Source organism: Acomys minous (assembly GCF_964271855.1).
Source record: "Acomys minous genome assembly, chromosome: 9".
Taxonomy (NCBI): Eukaryota; Metazoa; Chordata; class Mammalia; order Rodentia; family Muridae; genus Acomys; species Acomys minous.
The window spans coordinates 29,759,922-29,774,381 of NC_140490.1; the positions used below are offsets into that span (position 1 = coordinate 29,759,922).

Below are 14,460 nucleotides of genomic sequence, written 5' to 3' on the forward strand. Positions count from 1 at the left end.
ATCTCCTGGGGTCCCAGCCCTAGACAAAGGGCTACATATAGCAACTGCTGATACAGGGAGAATTAGTCCTCCCCAGGGATAAATACTCTAATTGGTACCAAGTGCTCCTCCTTAAAAACATGTACATACAAGTGACACTAAACAGATTCAGTGGGTTGCAGGTTACATTTATATGTTTATCAGTTAATATATCCATATGTGACAACAATAATTAAAGAAAAAGGACATGAATTTGAGATAGTGTGTTTGTGGGAAGGGGACACGGGTGAGATTGGAGGGAAGGGGGGTTGTATAATTCTATTTTAATGTTTAAAAATTCCAAATAATAATACTTTTTAAAAAGCAGTCACTGTCCACCTTACTCATGATGCATTAAACAGTCCCCATTCTCCACTTCAACTAAGGGCAGGAACTGGGTGTGGACTGCATTCTATTAGCTTCTCACAGGTTGTCATAATGGGAAAGAGTTCAGCATCAGGGTCAAATACAACTAAGGTCCAGTTCACAGTTGCCATTTATACCCTGTAGGCGAGGGGCTAAGCATCCTCACATTTTTCAAATAGTAATAGTGATCCATCTCATGCTGTCTGGAAGATGCAAGTCCTGCCAGATAGAGAGAGCACAGTGCCTGTAAACAGTTCTGTGCAGATGCTAGTCAAGTGACTTCAGCATTTGTCGACTCCAGGCTTCCTCATTCCAACAGTCCTGGATTCTCTAAAGGAGTCTTTGCTCTTCTTATGTGATGGGCTCTAATCCTTCCCCCATTTAAACTCTATTGCAGAACTGTTATGGGGATTAAATAAATTAATATGCATAAACACTTGGAGCCCTGCCTGTCCTATAATTAGCACCCAAGACAGCTCAGCTCTTCTATTCAACACTGAATACAATAACAATTAAATAGCTTTCGAAGGATCTTTACAGTGGACCCCACTGCCAGCCTTTAGACTTCAAACCTTGCGATGGTGTGGACTGCACTGGTTTCAGTTGTTTCCAAATGTAAACTCTTAATGCTGGTGGCACATAGTCGCCTCTCACAGGTGAGCAGATGAACAAATGGATGAGGATTAATGAGTGGCTGAATGAATAAGAATGCACTCTCGCCCTCCTGAGACAAAACCTTGAGAGTCACTCTCAGCGCGGAGGGGCAGTAAGAATGGGGAGGGGGTGACATTACCTTGGGGGGAAATAACTGGTGTGGGGAGGTTAGGAAAAGTGTCAGTCAAAACCTCAGAGGGTATAGTGTCTGCAGTTAGGAGTCAGAGAGAAGTGAGCAGAGGGCGGAGGATCGCCTGCTAGCAGAAAACAGCCTTCAAAATCTATGCGCTAACTGAAGTTTTGGGGATCAAATGTGTCAGGGGATGCTTGGGTAAATAAAACATGAGAAATGAGAAAGCTTTGAATTTGCTGTAGCACAGGCTTAATGAGCAAACTGGGGAAGGTATCAGGGTTTTCCCTGAACTTTCCTCCCCAGTGCGGGAGACAGTCATGAGCTGTGAATTCTGAGAAGCTGCTGAGGCCACGAGGAGACAGGAGAGGGTTAGAGTTCCCCACAGCATTAGCAGGTAATGGACTGAGGCCCGAGGGTATATCAGTCTTCCCCACAATTATAGAGGCTGTGGCTTGAGCCAGGACTGATGGAGGTGAAAGGAGATGGAAGATTCAGGAGTGTTCGATGTGAGAAGCAGATTGCAGGGAATGGCTTTGTCCATATCGCATTTGGCTATAGTGTAGTTACTCTTTGGTAATGGTGCTCCGTGTTTGAAATCTACAATACGGCATCCATCTCCCCCAAGAGAGTGCAACCTGGCAAAGCTTTTCCAGGCTGCTTTAGACCTATCCAATAACTACAGTCCTTTTCCTGGTAGAAAGGAAGAACATTTCCCGAAACCTTGTAAACTCACTGAGGACAGCAGGTGAAAACTAATAGCAAAATGGACTCAGAGACAGGAAAACAATGCTGTTGTCTGGGCTCTCATAATCTCTAAAGGACTTTCTTGTATCCTCTTCTCAAGGCTATGGAGGAAATCCATCACTTCCATGGTACAGAGGAGGAAATCTAACTCTATAAGCATCACCCGTGGCCAGCCATACTCTTTAGTCAGGACTGGGATTTATTTCCTCTCATTGCCAAGTTCAGTGCTGTGAGACAAAGCAGGACAAGGGCAATTTTCTACAGAAAACGTGCAAAGGGTCCTGGAGGTTACTCAGAATTTGCAAATAACTCAACAGAGGCCTGGGTGTCTACCATGTGACACCTGGGGTAAGAACTGCTTCTTTCTAAGCTGGAGAGCAAGTGAAAGTGCCCCTGTAAATCACACCCGCCTTTGATGTGCTTTTGTCTACTTTGCCAAGCTTCTCCCAGGAGAACCCCATCTCTTTTGCCTTTCACGAGGCCGAGGTTTAGTTAAGCCAATGCCTAAAAGATTCTTAGGTGCAGCCAGCTAAAAGTCAGGGACCTTCCTAAGGCCCTTGGACATCTGCCTATAAGCCCAGGTTTTTTAAAATTAATATATCTTAGTTTTTGAGAATTTCATGCATGCATTTTGAACATCTTCACCTCCTCCTCTTTCTAACTCATCTCACATACACTCTGCACCTCCTAATCCGTTCTCAACTTCATGCCCTTCAATTAAAAAAAAAAAGACCTTATTCATCAGGGATATGCAAATCAAAATGACTCTGAGATTCCATCTTCCACCTATCAGAATGGCTAAGATTAAAAAAAAAAAAACTCAAGTGACAAAAACAAAACAAAACAAAAACCAAAACAAAACTCAAGTGACAGCACATGCTGGTGAGGATGTGGAGGAAAGGTAACACTCCTCCATTGCTGGTTGGAGTGCAAACTTGTACAACTACTTTGAAAATCAATCTGGTGCTATATCAGAAAATTGGGAATAGTTCTACCTCAATGCCCAGCTATACCACTCCTGGGCATATACCTGAAAGATGCTCCACCATATAACAAGGACATTTGCTCAAATATGTTCATAGCAGCCTTATTTGATAGTCAGAGTCTGGAAACAACTTAGATGTCCCTCAACAGAAGAATGGATAAAGAAACTGTGGTACATTTACACTCAGCTATCAAAAACAAGGAAATCTTGAAATTTGCAGGCAAATGGATGGAACTAGAAATGATCATCCTACTTGAGATAACCCAGACCCAGAAAGACACACATGGTATACACTCACTTATAAGTGGATAATAGCCCAACATAGATGTCCTCTGAGAGATTCCACCCAGTGAGGGATCGGACTGATATTGGGGCTTTCAGCCAGACTCTGGGTGATGTGCTGAGAGTTGTATGGAAGAGTTGGGCCATTGAAGGACCTAGAGGGATCAGGAGCTCCACAAGGAGACCATCAAGCCCAGTGGATCTGGACCCGGGGGGCGCCTGCACAAACTGATGCACAAGGACATCGCAAGCAGAGAACCTAGACCCCTGTTCAGATGTAGCTGACGGACAGCTCATACTCCATTATGTGGGGAGGGCAGAGCAGGGGCTGCCTCTGATGTGAACTCTGGTGTCCCTATATGATCACTGCCCCTTGGCAGGGCAGCCTTGGGGGCACATAGAGGAAGAGGATGCAGGCTATCCTGATGAGACTTGATAGGCTGAGGTCATATGGTGGGGGAAGGAGGCCCCCACCCCTTCAGAGGTCTAGGGAAGGGGAATAGGGCAGAAGAGGGAGAAAAGATAGGAACAAGAAGATAAGAGTGAGGGATAACAATCCAATTGGGATGTAATGTGAATAAATTATAGTAAAAAATTATAACAGTTACTTACACACACACACACACACACACATACACACACACAGCATACCACATCTAATTTGTACTTCCTCATATACTCATGGATGCTGGGCCTCCCATTGGAGCATAGTTGGCCTATTAACAGGAATATTCTTAAAGAATATCAACCTTCCCTCTCCTAGTTATCAACCGGCTATAGCTCCTCAGCTGGGAAGGAGGCTCACACCACCCTTCTCCTGCTCCATGAAGAAATGGTGATCCGTTTGATCTTGTGCTGACAACCACAGCTGCTGTTAATCCATGCGTGCTATAGCCGTCTCATGTCCACAAGAGTTTTTCCCTTTGGTCCTCCCCAACCTCTGGCTCTCACAATCTTCCTGATGCTCCCTTTTTCACAATGATCTTGCGAGCATTGGGTTAGAATCCGTGTGATATAGACGGCCCCTATTTGTAGCTGAGCTGCACAGACACTTACTTTTGCACCTTGACTATCTGTGAGTTTCTGTCTTAACAAGCACGTACATCTCTGGCATGCAGCAAATCTGTCTGCCATTTGAAGTGGTTTTGCACCCAATTGGGCCAAAGGGCAGGGAGCTCAGCTGTGCTGGTGTCTTTCCTTTGAAGTGAATTCACCATGGAGCCTTGGGCATTACTCACCTCTTTGAGCCTTTTTTTTTCTGTCTTAAATTAAGTGTGGGTGTTTTCGAATCATGAGATTGAGAGTGTGCTCTGTCTGGGATGGTCACACACAGACCAGATCTATCTCACATCAAACCCATTCCCTTTTCAAGCTGCAGCATACAGCACTGATGCCCCTGTGGGTCCTGCAATGTATCACTCTGTACTCCAGAACAGTTGAAGAAATTCTAAGGTGTAAGAGGACCACCTGGAGCCACCCAGCTAATGATGCTGAGATAGGAAGCCAAGCCTTTAGTCACCCACCACCATTGCCAGTATCACTCCTTGGTAAATTTTCTTTACTACTCAACATAGCCTCAAAGGGAAGGGAAAGGTAAAGACATTTGCAATTTTCATTAAATGTTATAATTTTGTATGATTTTTAGAAAAATATTGGAATTTGAGGACATATTACTGTGCATTCAAACTCTTTGGGTATAAAGATTTAGTCACAAAACCATCTAAATGTCTCTATTTGCTAAAGGAGATAAATTTTAATATAGCCTCATTTGTTAATTGCTAGAACCTAATGAGATAAGATAAGCTGTCCAGAAGTAAAGGTCAGAAGTAAAGGATAGTGATGGGGAGAAGCTTACAGATACTCCACTGCACAGAAGTAAAGGGTAGTAACCACGTGAAGGTTATGGATGCTTTGCCAGCAAATACGTCAGGCAAGCTGTACCAAGCCTCCTGAAGTAAATACACAGCTAAATCCTAAAAATGAAAAGAAGAAACACCACATGAAGAATCAGCCAAAGGTGACTGTAATCATCAAGTTTCTTGCAGTGGTTTGCAGTTTGGCAAAGCCTTAGCTAATTTAGGTTGTCTTATCTTAGGGGAAGAGGTTGCTACTGACACCTAGTGGGCGGAGCCCAGGAAAGCTATTACACATCCCACAGAGAGACCTCACAGTAAGGAACAGTCTGGGCAGTGTGCTAATAGTGCTGGAGTTACATAATCTTGTACTATTAGAAGTTCCTCAAGTTCAGAAACAAGTGCATCTTGTTTATGGTCATGTTGTAGCATCTGGCACTATGCTTAGCACAAAGAAGGACAACTGAATGAACACCCAAGTAAAACTGATGTGGCAAGCCAGAGATAGTCATGGTTGTCAGGGACCATCTTAGGTCCTGAGGAAACCCTCCCTGTTTGCTTTTCTACCTTCTTTTTCTGTCCTCTCAAAAACTTCTCCTTTCTTTTCTCTCCCAAGCACTGGGGAGGAAGGAAAAGTCACTGTCAACTGTGAGGGTGCTTAGGAAGAGCCAACAGTGCTGACAAGACACAGCACTGCAGAGCTTCTTCCAGCTCTCTCTTCAACCCACTCCACTCAGCAGACTGCAATCTCCTCATCAAGCAAGTGGATGTCTGCTTGCTCCTTCCCTAAGCATGAAAAGATAAGACCAATAGCACATACTCCCTCAAGATGTCTTACCAAGCCAGCTCAATTATGCCTTTCAGAAGATACATTCTGAGATATGAAATAGAATCTGGGCTTACGTGAGGAATGGAAAGTAAAGACCCTTCATTCTGGAAGTAGAGGTTTGCTATTGGTTTGTTTGCCACAGTTATCTCCAAGGCTCACCCAGTACCCACTGCATGGTAGGCACTCTTAAATATTTGTTCAATAAAAGGGTAATGTGGTGACCAGCATTCCAGTCTTTTCCTTAAATTCCATCAAAATTTTAAAGCCTATATTTTGCCACCTCTTCATAAGACATGCCTATCTATTGACAGTGGCTCTCTAACACTCCTCAGTGGACTGTTTTTGAGGAAGATGGAAATTAGCTTTCCAGAAGCTATAGTAGGCTGTGCTCAAAGTTACCCTTCAATGACTTCCCAACAGGATTTAGGGTAGACACTATGCTAATGTGATCACTGTAAAACATAATACTAAGATCCATTGCTCTGCCCAGTAGTGAAAGACTAGGGTGTTTCCAGTTCATTTCTCCCCCTTTCTGTAGCATTTTTATATTTAAAGGTACACATCAAAGATCAAAATCCTCTTTGAAAGGATGGAGTTCTGCTGACATCAGGCTCCAGACCGGAAGTGGTTTTACATGAGTCCCTAAGTCACACACTAGTGAGACTGGTATCAGGTTCAAGAATGTTCCAACACCTCTTATCTTTACCCCAGCCACTTTCTCTATATGTAATGGGTTCTTTCTAAACACTCAATGGTCAATAAGTTTAAGGACATGCATCTCTAGCTCAGAAATGGCATTAATAAAATAGGTTGGATGGGGTAGAATTCAATGCTGTTTATTTGTGATTTAGTGATCTCTCTGAAGAAGGCAGACTGGAAAGTAATTTCCTTTATAAAACTGTTTCTAAGATTAGTTTTAAGGGATTGCATGCATTTGATGAGCCCTGGGGCTGAGTCCAACCTACTTCCTTAGAGCAAAAGTCTATGTTTGGTGGCTCTTGGTACATTTGGAACCCTCATAAATACTCATCAAAAAAGCAAAGTGATCAGCACTTCTTTATTGGTGTTGGCTCTAATACCACACTTGCTTATTTAACCACCAGATTCTTATTCAAGAACAGGAGGACAGAGACTGCAGAATTGTGTTGTTGCTTCTACCAAAAAAAAAAAAAAATGACTGTCAGCTTAGAAACATTCCACTGTGCACCGCACTTTGAGCTTTTCACTGCCTGACTGTCTCTGTAAGTGGTGGCTCAGGACCTGCTGCTCAGGAGTCAGCAAGTCACATCCCAAACCCCTCAATATTGTGCCCACTGCTTCAGAGCCACCGATGCGATTGTGTCCATCATTTTCTCATATCCTTTTTGGGTTTTGGTAAAATATAGTAAGACTCTCCTCAGCCAGAATTTATACTCTAGCCCCGCTGTCATCACCCACTATCCTTGCAGGTAGAATGGAGACAACACAGTGCCTCCCGGATTTACTACAAATGCTGTGCCCCGCTTCCACGCTGCTGCTTGAGGGGAACTTTCAACCATATTGATTCTACGTTAGTCAAAAAAATCTCTCTTGGTAGACTTGTCTGAGTTTCACTGCCTCAGACGGATTTCCAATGGGGAGCTCAGTGCCCAGGTGCAAAAGAATTGTTTCTGAACTCAGGACTTCAACTCTGTCTCAGTGTTCACCTCCCTTCTAGGCAGCTGTGTTCATTTTTAAATAACCTGGCTTGTAGAGAAGCAATATTCTAACTGAAGCCCTTTCCAGTTAGCCAAAGAATAGAAAGAAAATCACGGGGGCGACTGAAGGGAAGGTGAGAATTCTATGAAGTTCTCCCAAGTGAATCAGTCCAATTGGAATTGCCTTTTGTACTTTGCATCCACGACAAGCTGGGTGCCTTAAGACACTGATATTTCTAAATTATCTTGGCATCTTTATTTGGACTCTTTGTTCACAGACTGAAAGTCAAGGGACAGATTTGTCTTGCTCAGTTACAGGGATACCTTAATTTAGCCACATCTGCATAGTGTCTCTCCCCAGGCTGGCTTCCTTTTGCTACATCCACATCTTGGTAGCTGCACAAATTGAGTGGTTTTTAGGTACATAATTAGCCTGGAGTTACAAAAGCACAGTGTGAAAAAAGGAGGTTATCTATTGTCAGAGGAGGGAAAAATACCAGTGGAAACATGTTGTGTTATTGTTAAGTGCCTGAAAACCACTGTGACCTAGGCGTTTGTCACAGGTTGTTGACAAGGTGAAGGCCTGACTCAAGGAGGGCTGTGCCACCAGCTCCATCTCATCTACATCACTGGGGCATCTCATCAAGATGCACACTTTTTTCTGTCTCCAATTTCTTATCTGTAAAGTGGGAAGTGAGATTAGCTTCGTCAGGGTGGCCATGAAGACTAGCGAGATAAGGCAACTGGCGTGCTCAGCCAGGTGCCAGACATACAGTGTCCTCTTCATTGTGTTTAACAGAATAGATGACTTCATTGTGGAAAAATTCAAAATCACTGTATTATTTCTGTCCACCACAGCATTGCCCTTTTCTCCCCCCGTAAAACCAATTTTTCTGGACTTGGTATTCTGGACTTATAATGAGGGACAAAGACCATGCAGACGTATCCTAACTTAAACTGAAGTTGTTACTAAGGTCCAGTTGACCTCCCTATGGCTTCCTAAATGGAGCCCAGAATTTTTCCATAATTATCAGGCAAAGGTGAAAGCATCCCCTCAAGCTCCACTAATTAATGTTGAGGTGTAGTTCCATATGCTCACAACTCCAACTACAGCTCCTGACTTTACGTGCAACCTGTTACAGCTGGCTTTGAAAGAATACCATCCAAAAATATATGGAGGATCTGGAGAGTTAGTTGGCTGTGTGTGTTGGAGAGGGGACAGGGCCTGCCCAATGCTAATGCTGTCACTCAGGCCAAGAAGAAAAGCCATGCTTATTTTATTCTGCAATGGACTACCTGCGAAGGCACACTTAGTTCCTGTAGGATGCACGACACTTGGGGTTGTTACTGGGAACACATTCACAGGAACTAGGTTCAGGCAATATAGTCAGGTGAGCTCGGGGCAATTTATCCCTGAAGGTAAATCGATAAAAATTCGGGCTAATTATCAGAATGAACAGCTTCATTTGGCCTGCGAATAACAGGCGAGTTGCAGGTTGTCCTGAAGGTGGGACCCAGGAGGGTCAGTCAGTTCATTCCTGAGCAAGCATTACCATTTCCTTAGAGTTAGCCAGAGAGACCAGGTCACAGTCCCAAAAATTGTCATTCAAGACAAATGTGTGCTTTGGAGTTCTAGCATGGAATTGTCAACTTTACATTCAAAATCTCCAAAATGGCCAGGCTTCTGCTTCTGATTTAAAGATGCCCTTAACTTTGGTTATGAATACATTCTATGGATCATTTACTACAAAAAAAAAAGCTATATCAATTTGCTGACTGCGTGACAAAAAGATTAAAGCATATTTATTTCCACTAGCACAATTAGTTAATCCTCTTACCATCTGTATCTACTATAATTTTATTAATAGACTTTCCTCCAGACTTCCGAATTAGCAATAAAGGATTCAGACCATACTCTGCCTTTAGCGAAGCAGGCGACACATTCAGAGACCGTGACTCTGAGCAGATGTGACCAGACATCCGTTCTGCATCAGTCTGAATTAAACAACAGCAACAACTTTTCTCCTGATTAGCTTGAGCTATGGCCACACCAGAGCCAGGGCTGGGCACCTGGCCAATGGTGACACAAATACACACACAAAGAAAGTCAGAGAAGAAGCACCGGACACTTGGAGCCCAGCTTTTCATGCAATGCAAGAGATTTACTTTAACAATACTTCATGTATAGAAATCCAGTCATTCTAAAGAATGCCTCAGGATTGGAAAGGAATCTCATTCCTTCACTGTACCTTGGTATAAGACCTTACGGGATTAACACATACATAGTATTTGGTAGATATTTAAGGAGTTGAGGACGTTCTCACTATGATGGTGATGAGGAAACTTTAATTAAAATGGTAAGCCAGTTGTAGCACAAGGAATATAACTCAGAACACTAAACACTCTGAAAGAAGGCTCACATGGAATGACATTACATTTTTATGAAGCCCAAGATAACTTTGCTTAAATAGTTTCCTTACTGTGTTAAAAGAAACCCAGAAACCTAGTACATGCTTCTCCAGAAAATGTGAGAATTGTGCTACATATTCCAGACTTTTTGAGTTAAACATGCATAAAAAGAAGCAAAGTTAAAGGGGGAAAAATACAGTATCATTAAATATTTTTTTAAAAAACTCACATTTGCGAAAGAAATGTATACAGCCCAAATGTATTAACACACACACACACACACACACACACACACACACACACACACACAGAGAGAGAGAGAGAGAGAGAGAGAGAGAGAGAGAGAGAGAGAGAGGCAAATTAATAGAGAGATGAACTTACCGGAGCAAATATCACCATACACATTTACAAAAGAATTGATAATCCAACTTCCCTCTCCTGAAAAAACCCAGAGGTTGTCTCATACTAAAAATGAGGCTTCTCTGTCCACAGCACCAGCTCCTGTCCCTCTCTTTATGAAGCAAAGGAGGAGGACAAGAAATCAATGCAGGGGGAAAGGGAGATGCTATACCAATCAGACAGCAGCTTCTGCCTTCTTGCAGAGAGATGGGAAAGCAGTCATATTAGTAGACAGTGGCAGCCCACAGCTGACTACAGGAATCTGATACTCCCTTGATGCGAAGCTGCCTGCTTTGTGGGGAGGTGGTTACCTCCGCTGTGCACTCCCACACTTGGCTCTCTGTTCACAACTGCAAGTGCAGGGCCGCTGTGCACAAGCACGATGCATCATGAGCAGACAGAGGCACCAGTTCCCCTCTTACTCAGGAAGCCCCCTCCTCGCTCAGGCAGAGCACTTAAAAATCAAACTGGGAGCTGAACACAAGCCAGGCTTTTGCACGTTGAGGGTACAGGGAAGCAGTGGTTTCATTAACTCCTCAGGAATAGATTTGCACGGATGAGGCAAATGTATGTTTGTTTTTTTTAAAAATTGCCCTCCTCCTCATGGAAATGCATGGGTGGTATGCATGATCCTCAGTTGGAAATTCATGCGCTGTCCATAAATAATCATTAAGGTGATGGCGCTGGAAGGCGGCTTTTCAGGCTCTGGGGACTGTGGAAGGGACAGATTACAACTTGGTGCTCGTTTGTCATGATAGTGTTAATGAAGGCCTGCAAAAACACAACATTAAAAAGCTGGCAGAGGCTTGAGCGGGACCTCAACGGAGAGATTTCTTTCTTTCTTTCTGTTACAGAGAGAATTGGCACACACATCTTCAGGGGGCAGCAGTCTGGACACCCAGATGTTATGCGTTCTGGAAGCTGGACCAGCATTCAAGGAGAGACTGGTGCAGGTTGCAGACACTCCTTGCTCGGTTGCCCTGAGGCTTTGTATCGCATCCGTCTGAGGATGATGGCCCCTGAAGATCTGTACTGAAACCCAGAGGGGAATCCTGCAGGCCTCTGCTTTCCCTGCCCTAAGTGAGCACCCCGTCCACAGGAACAGGGTTAGTTGGCGCTGATGTCCCAGCTTTGCCTATTGCTCCGCTACCGATGCCCCCACCGGAAATGCGAACAGGCTGCTGTGTTTAATCCACGGCAGGTAATCTAAAATCGGCCTTGTGTCGTGTTTGTACCTCTTTTTGTGAACTGAGAGCCTTTTGAGGTCTCTGAGCTCCAGTTTTCCCTCTGTACAATGGGCACACTAACATCTCACAGTTCTTGATCGGGAGGTGTAAAGATGGAATGAAAGATAAGTCAAGGCAGTGCACAGGAACTTTGGCCTCCTGTCTCTTCCTCATTTGATTCTGTTCCATTTGTATTTCTCAGCAGTACTAAGAGACCCAGGCATTTGGGGCAAGTGTGCTAACACTTGGTTCAGCTCCAGCTTGCGATCTTGTTCCTAGTGCATAAGCCAGCCTTTAGGGTGCTTAAAATCGTCAAATCGCGTGAGCTCCATGGTCCTTTGATATGCATGAATTTCCAAATGGGGATCATGCATGCCATCCCTCCTCCTCCTGCTCCTCCTTCTCCACCTCCTCTCTCTCTCTCTCTCTCTCTCTCTCTCTCTCTCTCTCTCTCTCTCTCTCTCTCTCTCTCTCTCCTCTCTCTCTCTCTCTCATATTTATTAAACAGTTACCACAATGCAATGAGAGAAATTCTGCCCACCACCAAACGTTTAAATAAGCACTCAATACATTTTTTTTTTTCAGAATTATTGCATGCAGACTTGGTGGAAGGAGTGATACCTCATGACTAAGGCTACTGATGTCCCAAGTGATGAGGAGCAGAGGTAGGGGTCATCAGTACAGCCATTGGAGAAACCCATACTTTGCAGTTTCCCAGCTCTTCAGGATGGCCATGGAGCATTCCTGATCAGCTTTGACTTTGAAGAGGCTTGGGTCAAGTTTTAAAGAGCACCTTCCGTATGATAACCATGGGCGTTCTTGACTCTGTGCCAGGAGGTCTGGTGGTTCCTAAGTGGTGTTTTCATATATCACTTTATTTGGGCCTCAGAGAACTGAGATGTTACCATTTTATTCCAACGGACAGGTGGAGAAGCCGAGACCCAGAGAGTTACAGAGACTGTGTCTGCAAGAGCACAGTCAGTGGTTAGTTAAGCTGAGCTGTAAGACTAGGCCAATGCAGTTGTGTGCAGCTGTCACACAAACCACAACACCCGCCCCACGATGGTGCTTAAATCATTATTCATTCAGCACGCAAGGGTGACTGCTCATGAACCCATATAGAGACGAGGACCCTGGGAGAGTTGGGAGCACGGCTGAACAAGGAGGGGGGCAAGACTCCATCTTGCTTTTGTTAGTCATATATTGTGTGACCCAGGGTGAGTCCCTGGCTTGTTTGTGCTTCAGCTGTCCTCATACTTAGATTAAGGAATTTCTCTCAAAAGACTTTCTGGGTCAACTTATACGAGATAAGACACCAAAGCTAATAGGTAAATCGAGATCTTCTGACTTGGTTAGCTTTCCCTAGAGGAGTGCTCAGAGCCCAGCTCGCTGCTGTTTCAGACAAAGCATCTGCACATTCTAAGTGCCGCCTGCCCATCACCATCATCTCTCACTGTAATGGATTCTCAGTGGGTCTTGCTAATTATGCAGTATTCTGTGAATGCAGAGGTACCCATAGCAAATCCCATGAGGTGTAAACTAGACCAGTCGCTTGTCTGGGAGTGATGCTTCAATTATACTCCAGTAGGCTTAGGAGAAATCAAAGCTCTTTACTCTGCCCTCAAAGCCTTGCGGATCTGGCTCCATCTACTATTTTATTTCTCTTTCCTCACTCCTCATCAAACCCGCCCCTGTGCCATTGCCCCTGCCACTACCCTGCCTAAATCCCCCTTCTTGAGAAACTGTCCTGCTCTCAGTTCCCTTTTCAGTCTTTAGTTCTACCTTTTGTTCTTAGGGTCCTTCTCTGACTAATAATTAAAAAGTAATCCTTCTGTGTCTGTTTAGATCTCTCCATTACATTAGCCCCTACTATTTGTTGCATTTGTGTACAATTCTCTCTCTCTCTCTCTCTCTCTCTCTCTCTCTCTCTCTCTCTCTCTCCCTCCCTCCCTCCCTAATGTGTGTGTGTGTGTGTGTGTGTGTGTGTGTGTGTGTGTGTGTGTGTGAGGTGACAACAGAACCTTTGGTAGTACACTTGCAGAAGTTATCTCCTTTGTTTCTTTGATACAAGGGCTCATAACGGCCTGGACTGTGCTTAGTGGGCTAGGGTGCATTATCACCAAGCCTCTGAGGTCTTGCTGACTCTGCCTTCCCAGCAATGGATTTCCCAGTGTGTGCCTCCAGGACCAGCATTTTCACATGCATCCTGTATGTCTGTAAGGTAAGCATGTTTCCAACTGAGCCACCTCCCCTGACAAAGAAGCCTTAAGGGAGCATTTCTTCAGTTTTAGAGCACGTGGAATGAAGTAGCTATTCAGCAGGTATTTGGTGGGTAAGGAAATGGCCGACCCAAACAATGAATCAACACGAGAACAGGCAAGCCTGGGATGACTGTAAATGAAACTAATCCATTAAAGTAACAGCCTTGAAGCACAAGATGAAAACAAAGCAGGTGCTGCTTTCTCATTTGTGCAGTGGTTTCAACCTTGCTAATGCTGTGACAATTTAATACAGTTCCACATGTTGTGGTGACCCCCCACAACAGAACATTATTTTGTTGCTACTTCATAACTGTAATTTTACTACTGTTATGAATTGTAATCTAAATTTCTTACATGCAGGGCATTTGATATGTGACCCCCTGTGAAAGGGTTCTTTGACCAGATTGTGGCCCTTTGTTGAGAACCACTGCTCTAGACTCACAGAGAAGCCTGGCTCCTTTGGGACTCTTGTACATAGTAGGACACTAAAGAGACACTAATCCTGTCACCTAGGCACTCAGATTGTTTCTGACTTCCAAAAGACCAGACAGCTGCCACGCTGATGTGGAGTCAAAACTGACAGAATAAAGAATAAAGCAAAGTGCCATGATTTGAAGGCTCTTTT

General features: G+C 44.1%; 1 protein-coding gene across 2 annotated transcripts in view; it reads right to left on the reverse strand.

Annotated features, from left to right (window-relative positions):
* SYNPR (synaptoporin) overlaps positions 1–14,460 on the reverse strand; it is a 306,233-nt gene that overhangs the window by 142,717 nt on the left and 149,056 nt on the right. Inside the window, exon 1 of one of the 2 annotated variants that reach the window (XM_084797149.1) lies at positions 10,331–10,715. The exons of the other annotated variant lie outside the window; for it this stretch is intronic. Coding sequence (XP_084653275.1) covers positions 10,331–10,354 — 24 coding nt within the window. The 5' untranslated portion in view covers positions 10,355–10,715. Of the gene's footprint in view, positions 1–10,330; positions 10,716–14,460 lie in introns of those variants that run through there. 2 annotated transcript variants of the gene reach the window in all.